The sequence below is a fragment of the Sus scrofa genome, chromosome 4 (assembly GCF_054392235.1).
Source record: "Sus scrofa isolate SSC_HxYL_T2T_F1_AM1 chromosome 4, Sscrofa_HxYL_maternal_Yorkshire_Landrace_v2.0, whole genome shotgun sequence".
In the NCBI taxonomy this organism is placed as follows: domain Eukaryota; kingdom Metazoa; phylum Chordata; class Mammalia; order Artiodactyla; family Suidae; genus Sus; species Sus scrofa.
In genome coordinates, this window is record NC_139386.1 from 36,776,868 (window position 1) to 36,787,500 (window position 10,633).

Sequence of the window (10,633 nt, forward strand, 5' to 3'; positions counted from 1 at the left end):
GGCACCAATGCTGCCGACACCTTACTCTCAGACGTCCGGTCTTCAGGACCAGGAGAAATAAATTTCTGTGGTTTACACCAGCAACTGTGGTCCTTTATCACAGCAGCCCTAGCAAACTAATGTACCTTCCTTCTTGTCCCTCTGCCATTACTTTCCTTCAGACAGCTGCTTCTCAGCTTGGTGGCTTTTCAGCAGTCTCCCTACTCCATGCTGGGCCCCAGGGATCCACCTACACTGTCCCCAGATCTGATCCATCATGCAGCCCAGCCTTTCCCACCCTTTGGGCTCCCCCCCCCCCATCACCTACAGGATCAAGCCTCCCCAGCACGGCCTTGGAGCCCCTCATGACCTGACCATCTCTCTCCATCCCAACTCCCACCCGCCCCTGGCCTCCAGCTGTACCAGTTCATGAACCAGTCCTTAAAAGATGTCCATAAGCATGCACAGCAGCATCATTCATAATAGCCCCAAACTGGAAACACCTAAATGCCATTAACTGGCGAATATGTAAAACACACTGGTGGTGGGAGTTCCCGCCGTGGCACAGTGGTTAACGAATCCGACTAGGAACCATGAGGTTGCGGGTTCGATCCCTCGCCTTGCTCAGTGGGTTAAGGATCCAGCATTGCCGTGAGCCATGGTGTAGGTCGCAGACGCGGCTCAGATCCCGAGTTGCTGTGGCTCTGGTATAGGCCGGTGGCTACAGCTCCAATTAGACCCCTAGCCTGGGAACCTCCTTATGCCGCAGGTTCAGCCCTAGAAAAGGCAAAAAGACAAAAAAAAAAAAAAAAAAATTGGTGGTATATTCATACAACTTAGCAGTAAAAAGAGCAATTCCTGATATTTCCACAACATGAATGAAACTCAGATGCTGTGCTGAACAAAAGAAGCCAAAGAGTAGTGTACATTCTGTACGACTGCATCTGTCAATGTCAAAAAGAAGCAAACTACTCTATAGTGACAGAAACCAGATGAGTGGTTGCCTGGGGGTAGGGGTGAAAAGAGCGAGATTAAGGGCAACAGGCAGAGATAACCCTCTGGAGAGATGCAAATGTTCTTTTCTTGGGGCAGTGGAGGCATGAGGATATTCATTCTTCAAAAGTCAATGACTGGAGTTCCCATCGTGGCACAGTGGTTAATGAATCTGACTAGGAACCTCATGGTTCGATCCTCATGGTTGCAGGTTCGATCCCTGCCCTCGCCCAGTGGGTTGGGGATCCAGCGTTGCTGTGAGCTGTGGTGTAGGCTGCAGACATGGCTCGGATCCCGTGTTGCTGTGGCTCTGGCATAGGCCGGTGACTATGGCTCCAATTAGACCTCTAGCCTGGGAATCTCCATATGCCACAGATATGCCCTAGAAAAGGCAAAAAGACAAAAAGAAAAAAAAAAAAAGTCAACAACCAAATTAAGAGAACAGTCCCATTTACAGAGTTGCATCAAAAAGAATAAAATACTTAGGAATAAATGTAACTCAGAAGGTGAAAGACCTGTACACTGAAAATTCTAAGACACTGATGAAAGAAACTGAAGATGACACAAATCAATGGAGAGATGTCCTGTGCTCACGGATGGGAAGCATTCATATTATTAAAACGTCCAGGCTGCCCAAAGCGATCTACATATTCAGTGAAATCCCTAGCAAAATTCCAGTGGCATTTTCCACAGAAATAGGACAAACAATCCTAAACTTTGTATAGAATTACAAAAGACCCCAAGTAGCAAAAGTGATCTTGAGAAAGAAGAACGAAGCCGGAGCCACCATGGTCCCTGACTTCAAACGATATTACAAAGCTATGGCAATCAAAACAGTATGGTGTTGCCATAAAAATAGACACAATGGAACAGAACAGAGAGCCCAGAAATAAACCTGTGCACTTATAGTCAGTTAATTTAAAACAAGAGAGCCAAGAACTCTCAAGGAAAGGATAGTCCCTTTGAACAGTGGTGCTGGAGAAACTGGACAACCACATGCAAAAGAATGACACTGGACCGCTATCTTACCTGTACCAAAAATTAAGTCAAAATGGATTAAAGTCTTGGATGTAAGACCTGAAACTTAAAACTCCTAGAAGAAACCATAGGTCGTAAAAAGTTCCTTCATTGCTTTTGGTGGTGATTTTTTTGTATTTCTCCAAAAGCAAAGACAACAGAAGTAAAAATAAATAAGTGGGACTACCTCAAACTAAAAAGCTTCTGCAGAGCAAAAGAAACCACAACAAAATGAAAAGGCAACATACCGAGTAGGAGAAAATATCTGCAAATCATGTACCTGATGAGGGGTTAATATCTAAAATGTATAAAGAATTCAAACAGGAGTTCCTGTCGTGGCACAGGCGAAACGAATCCGACTAGGAACCATGAGGTTGCGGTTTCGATCCCTGGCCTTGCTCAGTGGGTTAAGGATCTGGCGTTGCTGTGAGGTATGGTGTAGGTCGCAGATGCAGCTTGGATCTGGGGTGGCTGTGGCTGTAGCTGTGGCCAGCAGCAACAGCTCTGAGTAGACCCCTAGCCTGGGAACCTCCATATGCCATGGGTGTGTCTCTAAAAAGACAAAAAAAAAAAAAAAAAAGAACTCAAACACCTCAATATTAGAAAAAACAATAATCCATTAAAAAGGTGGACAGAGGAACTGGATAGAGAATACATAGAGATGGCCAAAAGGTACATGAAAAGGTGCTCAACATCCCTAATCATTAGGGAAATGCAAATCCAAATCACAATGAGATATCACCACACTCCTGTTAGAAGAGCTAATGTCAAAAAATAAGAGATAACAAGGGCTGGTGAGGATGCGGAGAAAAGGGAATCCTTGTGCTCCATGCTGGAAATGTTAACTGGTGCAGCCACTGTGGAACGCATTATGGAGGCGCCTCAAAAAAATAAAAATACAGCTACCATATGATCTACCCATTCTACTTCTGGGTAGTTATCCAATGGAAATGAAAACATGAAAAGATATCTGCACTCCTATGCTCACGATAGCGTTATTTATAATAGCCAAGACACGGAAGCAACCTAAGTGTCCATCGGTGAATGGACGGATAAAGAAGATGTGGTTTATCTACACAACGGAATATCATTCAGCAATAAAAAGAAGGCAATCCTGCCATTTGTGGCAACATGATGGACTTTGAGGGCATTACGCTAAGTAGAATTAGTCAAAGACAAGTACATGTGAGCTCAGGTATATGTGGAATCCATACCCACCCACCCACCCACCCACACAAACCCATCCCAAATCCCACCAATAACAATCTGAACTCATAGAAAGAGGACAGATTGGTGGTTGCCAGAGGGAAGTTGAAGAAGGGATGGAGGATGGGCAAAATGGTTGAAGGTGCTCAAAAGGGACAAAATTCTACTCAGAAAATAAGTAAGTCATGGAGATGTGTGTGCAGCATGATGACTAGAGATAATACTGCATCATATATTTCAGAGTCTAAAAAAAATAAACCCTAAAAGTTCTCATCTCGGGAGTTCCCGTAGTGGCGCAGCAGAAATGAATCTGACTAGGAACCATGAGGTTGCAGGTTGGATCCCTGGCCTTGCTCAGTGGGTTGAGGATCTGGCATTGCCATGAGCTGTGGTGTAGGTCATAGACGTGGCTTGGATCTGGGGTTGCCGTGGCTGTGGTGTAGGCTGGCAGCTGTAGCTCCAATTAGACCCCTAGCCTGGACCTGCATATGCCTTGAGTGTGGCCCTAAAAAGCAAAAAAAAAAAAAAAAAAAAAAAAGTTATCATCTCAAGAAAAAAAATATAAATATGTGTGAACTGGACATGTTGTGATCACTTCACAAGCATACAAATATTAAACCACTATGTTGTACACCTTATACTAATATATCAATTATAGCTCAATTAAAAAAACCTTAAAGAGAAAAAACAAAGAATAAGAGATAACAAGGGCTGGTGAGGATGCGGAGAAAATGTCACACATTACAATGTGTGAATGTCGCTGTATTAAACCTTAATCAAATTGATTCTTTAAGAATACCATTTCAGGAAATGCCATATCCCAGTATGTTCTGATTTTTGTGAGGTTATTTTCAACAAATGTGAACACTCACAAAAGTTTTCCATGCAGAAGAATCAGCAAAAAGCAAAGTGTAATTATACACACTTTCCTGGAAAATAATGGTGACATTTCCTTAGAGAAGAATGCCACTCTCTAGCCTAACACTGACCACTGGCCAGTTTAAGGCCCAAATCACCATGAACTTCCCAACCTCTGACTTTTCTCTACCAACCTCTATCTTCTGTTCTGATCCCCTCCTCCCACTCCCACTTCCATTCTGATGCCCTCCTCCAGTGGCGCTGCTGGTGGCTGTCAGTAAGTCAGTAGTAAACCCTCCTGTCCCATATAGTGGACCTATGACAACTAATAACATTCCTAAGAAAATCAGGAAATGAATCTTTGTTTTTTCTTTTTGGGGCTGCACCCACAGCATATGGATTCTTCCCCAGGCTAGGGATCAAATTTGAGCTGTCGCCACTGGCCTACACCACAGACACAGCAACACAGGATCCAAGCCGCGTTTGCGACCTACACCACAGCTCACAACAACGCCAGATCCTTAACCCACTGAGCGAGGCCAGGGATCGAACCTGCGTCCTCATGGACGCTAGTCAGATTCGTTTCTGCTGAGCCATGGCAGGAACTCTGGGAAATGAATCATACTTTTTGAGCTACACGGGGTCTTAGAAATGATCTAGCTCCACACCATAGTTTGGGGAACTCTGAGGCACCTTCCAAGGTTTTAGGACTGGTGAGCACTTGCACAAGGATTAAGCCCCAGGAAGATGTCACTCCCCGTCCTGAAGCCCACGATTCATGTTTATGAAGAAAAACCACGTGATGAGTTCAGAGCTGAAACGGACATGTTCAAATGAAGATTTCCTCACCTTGAGTCCTTTCTGAGCCAGGGCGCGTCTATAGCACGCTTTCACGTTCCCGTGATCTATCTGAAGCGCCTGATCACAGTCCTGCTTCGCCTCTTCAAACTGGCACAGCTTCAAGTAACAGAGAGCTCTGGTGCAACGTAATGGAACTCAGCATCAGGAGAGGTAAAGACAACACAGCTATGAATTTGGACAGCTAACAGAAACCAGAGAAGAGCGAAATAAATCTGTGTCTATGCCACAACTGTTGCGATTAAAACCTAACGTTTTTCTCCAGTTATGGCATTGTCTGGCAATCCATGTAATGAGGGCCCTGGGGATACAACTGTAATCAAAATACAGTCTGGGCCCTCAAGGAGGCTGCTGCGGTCCAGGGGAAGAGACAGGTAGTTAAAAGAAGCAAACACAATAAAATCTGTAAAGGATGCTCTGGGAGCACAGAGCTGAGACGCTCCTCAGAGCTGGTGGAGCTGAAGTGAGGAAGGAGGAGTCAGGGAAGACTTCCCAGTAGAAGCGACTTTTTTTTTTTTTTTTTTTTTTTTTGTCGTTTTACGGCTGCACCTGTGGCATATGGAGCTTCCCAGGTTGGGGGTCTAATCAGAGCTGTAGCTTCTGGCCTGTACCACAGCCACAGCAATGCAAGATCCGAGCCACGTCTTCGACCTACACCACAGCTCACGGCAACGCTGGATCCTTACCCCACTGAGCAAGGCCAGGGACTGAACCTGCAACCTCAGGGTTCCTAGTCAGATTCGTCTCCACTGTGCCATGACAGGAACTCCAGAAGCGACATTTAAGTTGAAGCCCAGAACACAGAGTGAGAATCATCCAATACCAGGGCTCAGAGCTGAGAGGCAAGATGCAGGCAGCGGAGAGTGGAGGCCAAGGGCACAGGACCTGTAGAGTCCTACAGTGAGAGAATACGCTGCTCCCGATGGACTAAGAAGGGAGCCCAATGGCAGGGGTGCAGGGATGGGGCTGGGAGAGTGGGAGGCCAACTCAGGAAGGGCCTTGTGAACCACTGCAGGAGGCTGCGCTTTATCCCCAGCATGATAGTTTTTAAATAGAGGCTAAGGAGTTTCCACTGTGGCTCAGTGGGTTAAGAACCTGACTAGTTTCCAAGAGGACGTGGGTTGATCCCAGGCCTCACTCTGGCTTATGGTTCCAACACTGCTGTGAACTGCGGCATATATGTTGAAGATGCGGCTCGGATCTGGCGTTGCTGTGGCTGTGGTGTGGGCCGGCAGCTGCAGCTCTGATTCGACCCCTAGCCTGGGAACCTCCATATGCTGCAAGTGCGGCCCTAAAAAGCAAAAAAAAAAAAAAAGAAAAACAAAAAAAAAAACAGAGCCTATGTTCACCATTTGGTAGGAAGATGGCTCTAGCTGCAGCCTGGAGGAGAGGGAACAAGACCACAGGCAGGGACACCTGGGAGGGCCCCGCAGGCCTCGGGGAAGAGACGGTGACGGCCCAGCGCAGGTGCTGTGGGTGAGGGTGGACAGAAAGGAATTGGGAAGAGCTGCTGACAGGCTGGGGCAGGAGGCCTCGGTCAGGGAAGACAACCCATCCTATCGCAAGTGCAGAAGGGAGGGAAGTGCTTGGGTCCGCGGCTCAGAGACAGACTTTGGGGACACAGTTGGAAGGGGGTAAACGCAGGGGACGAGGCTGAAATGGCCCAGAGGATGTTTGAGTGAGCAAGGGACCTACATGATTAGAACCCCGAGAAGACCAGGGAGAGAAGAGCCCTCTTTTAGAGGGAGACAGAGAGAGCCAGCTGTCTGCACCGCAGCCAAGGGCAGAGCGGGCCTCCAGGGAAGACAGAGCAGGCCCTGAGGCCCCAGGCCACAGGGCTGAGCAGGAGATGGGTGGACAACTACCTGTTGGACTGAGCGACAGAATTTTTTGCAGAAAGGTTGCCAAAAGAGGAAAACGTGTGCAAAAACAATGCGGTGAGAGATTAAGTTTAAAAAACTCATCTGAGGCCTTCCTGCTGTGGCTCAGTAGTTAATGAATCTGACTAGGAACCATAAGGTTGTGAGTTCAATCCCTGGTCTCACTCAGTGGGTGTTAAGCATGCGGCATTGCCGTGAGCTGTGGTGTAGGTCACAGACGTGGCTCAGATCTGGCGTTGCTGTGGCCGGCAGCTGTAGCTCCAATTCAACCCCTAGCCTGGGAACCTCCATATGCCGCAGGTGCAGCCCTAAAAAAAAAAAATACGAAAAGAAAACAAACAAACAAACAAAAAAAAGTCACCTGAAATCACTAGGAAAACTCAAGCTGAGTCGCTCCTCTTCAGGAACCATGCCTCATTCTTCCTGGTCACTGAATATTCTCTCTGCTCCCTAAAAATCCCCAAATCATGATAGTCTACAGAACTATCTTTTTATACCACAATGTGTTACAGATGGCACCTGAGCAGTGTTCTAGAACAATCTGCCCATTTCTGCTGTGTGCTAAAAGATGCCAGGCCCTTCCCTTAGCACTTCAAGAGAAAAGTTTGAAAGGCAACTGATCCCTGCTTCCACTCCGGAGGCCGAGGCTGAGGCCTCCACACCAGCTGCAGTGAGGAGCCAGGGCCACGATGGCCTCGCAGAAGCCTCAGCAGAGACCACGTCTGACCTCCCAGCTCCAAGACATGTCCCGTTCTCAGTCTCTCCCAAGGCTCTACCTCTTTAAAAAGCACTCACTTAAAACAATTTGCTATAGAAATTCGCAGGACCATGGGAAACAATTTCGGCAATTCACGTGTCTAACGTTACAGTTGAAAATATTCACACAGGAAATATATAAAGTTACAAAGAACTTGCCTGTTTGTATAAATGGCACAGTCCTTGCTGTTAATCTTTAAGCACGCACTGTATTTACTGAGAGCATCTTTATAGTTTTTGTCCTTTACACACTGATTTCCTTCTTCCTTAAGGGTTGTAAACATTTTTTCATCTATGGGACACACACACAAAAAAGAAAGTATTCATGTTAGCAGCTCTACAAAATTTTCAGTATCCTAGAAATGAACTTGACCACATGCCATACAGAGCTAAAGTCCAAATGGAACCAAACTTATATATATACAAAGTAAAAACATACATTGGCTATAAGTAGAAATACTTAAAACGTTATGACACTGGTATTTTTTTTTTTCAAATTAGAAAATAAAATACAAGAGATTCTAGCATTTTATCCATATTGGCATGCCTTCTTTTCTCTGCTGGAGATACAAATCGGGAGTGTTTGGTTTAGGATTATTTCATGAAAAATGGACACACCAACCCATGAAAACCTGAAGGAGACATCTGTCCAGGACTCCAAATTTCCCTGAAACGTCACCCCTCCTCCGCTGTCTGCTCTTGTGGTTTAGTTAAGGTGGATCCCACCCAAGCCCTACCTTTTGGGGTAATCATCGCCTTACTAAGCAGCACATCAGATCCCCTTGGCCACAATAATTATATTGGTCAGGATGGCCCTGTGAGAGCCAGTGAACAATGGTGAGATTTTAGTGGCAGCTCCTGGTGAGGGAATTCTTGTTCTTTCCCATGGAACGTGAGAACAAACGGAGGCGGCATTTTGCCACTGTATGAGAAGAGGGGAGAAATGGTCTGAGAACGGAGCCCACAGAGCAAGTGAGAGGCCAAGGAGGAGGGGCTGAAAGAGAAGCCCGACTCCTGAATTCGGCCTCCCTGCAGCCACTCGACCTGTGGACTTTTGCTCAAGAGGTACCGATAAACAACTTTTTTTTTTTTTTTTTTTTTTGCTTAGGCCATGAAGGGTTGGGTTTTCGGTTATCCGCAAACAGAGTCCCAAGGATGACTGTTACCTATAAACTTGCAAGGATCAAGGCTGACTCCCTGCTCTGGATCCATGTCCTTCTTCCTAAGATACCTGGATATGCATTCGGCTGGCACTCCTTTCCCACTCAGCTCGTGTGTTCAGGGGAAGCTGCTCCCACTGATCAGGAACTCAGGCCTGAGCCAATCAGGGTAGAGCATGTCTTGGCATGGGGACCAGCTCAGGAACGGGCACATGACTCATTAGAATGAGTGCCAACAGAATTTGAGCCAACAGAATGATAGGCTAAAAAGCTAAGTTTTTGGGGCAATATATTTCCTCATTCTTTCATTAATGCCACCAAGAGCAATGGTGTCTCTCTCCTGTTGGACAGTGATATTGTGCCGACTTCAGGCCTGAAACTGCTCCGGTTCTATTATTTCTGGCCAGAGCCATCCTGAGTTTAGAGCCTGCCTGGGCTCTTCTGAGTTACCTGAACCAAAACATTCCTTACAGCTATAAATCAACAGATTCTCTGTTACTTGCAGCCAAAGTTTTCCAACATGCATAAAATATTAAAATTTGAAGTTTTAAATCTGTGTAGTAACTTTAGCCTGGAGTAACGGGATATAAAATAGAAATCCAAAACTTAAATTTTAAAATTTAATTTTACCTTTAAATTCTGTGATCTAAAAATCTTGATTAAAACAACAAAAACAACAAAAAACTTCAAGGAGTTCCCACTATGACACAGAGGGTTAAGAACCCGACTGCAGAGGCATGGGTTTGATCCAGTGGGTTAAGGATCCAGTGTTGCCGTGAGCTGTGGTGTAGGTCAAGATGCGGCTCGGATTTGGCATTGCTGTGGCCATGGCGTAAGCTGATGGCTACAGCTCTGGTTCGAGCCCTCGCCTGGGAACGTCCACAGGCCGCGAGTGCAGCCCTGGAAAAAAAAAAAAAGACTAAAAGCCCTGACAGAAGTTTCCTGCATTTTCTTTCTAGGAATGGAACCTTGAAGTGTCTGCAAGATGAAGCTCCAGCCAGACACACATGGGGTTCCTAAGCAGGCAGAAGTGGGGCCTCCGCTGGCTTTGAAGCAGAAAGCAAGAGTGAAGCCACATGTATAAATACACTGCACAAAGTACTGAGGTGGGCCCTGGGGGTGCAGATATGGATGGGAACAACTGGCAGGCGGAAGGAAGTACTGCCAGATACATGCTGTAGGGCTTTATCTTGTTTTACTCTTTCAAACACATCAACCTTATTACACTAGCCTCGCCACTTAACATGGTGTGTAGAGGGCTATATACTAATTAATTCTTTTTCTTCTTTTTATTTTTTATTTTTGTCTTTTCTAGGGCTGCTCCTTTGGCATGTGGAGGTTCCCAGGCTAGGGGTCTAATTGGAGCTGTAGTCGCCGGCCTACACCACAGCCACAGCAACGCGGGATCTGAGCTGAGTCTGCAACTTACACCACAGCTCACGGCAACACTGGATCCTTAACCCACTAAGCAAGGCCAGGGATCGAACCTGCAACCTCATGGTTACTATTCAGATTCATTCACTACTGAGCCATGACAGGAACTCCTTCTTTTTCTTCTTAATAACTATGCTAACTTAACTTTTATTAAGAGGCTACTATAAGCTTACACAGTCAGCACATGTGCTAAGTATTTTATAGGCATATCTCCATTTATTCTTGAGAATAATTCCATGAGACAGTTATTCCCATCTCCCCCTTTCATATACACAAAGATACTGGAGTATAGAGTGGGAAGTAACTTTTAAGACTTTGTAGTTAGAGAGAGAACAGGGTGCTAATTTAAGCCCGGGTCTGATGCCTGAGTTCACTCAGTCATCCTTCTGCTTTACTGTCAAAATACACGCACAGCTCACAACCACCGTCCAAAGAAATGATCATGGGATGCTCTTACCTATGATGCCGAGCTGGTGATGGCTGCAGGAATCG

At 45.9% G+C, this 10,633-nt stretch overlaps 1 protein-coding gene across 10 annotated transcripts in view; it reads right to left on the minus strand.

The window, feature by feature from the left end:
- The window catches only part of SPAG1 (sperm associated antigen 1), a 98,343-nt gene that overhangs the window by 7,810 nt on the left and 79,900 nt on the right, over positions 1 to 10,633 (minus strand). For all 10 annotated transcript variants that reach the window (XR_014843549.1, XR_014843550.1, XR_014843551.1 and 7 more), the window contains 3 exons: positions 10,599 to 10,633; positions 7,707 to 7,839; positions 4,903 to 5,029 (listed from right to left, as the gene is read on the minus strand). The exon at positions 10,599 to 10,633 is cut by the window's right edge and continues 132 nt beyond it. Coding sequence is in view for 7 of the 10 variants with exons in the window: in XM_085021990.1 (XP_084878116.1) it covers positions 4,903 to 5,029; positions 7,707 to 7,839; positions 10,599 to 10,633 (295 nt within the window). In the remaining 3 variants the exon portion in view is untranslated. The remainder of the gene's footprint in view (positions 1 to 4,902; positions 5,030 to 7,706; positions 7,840 to 10,598) is intronic.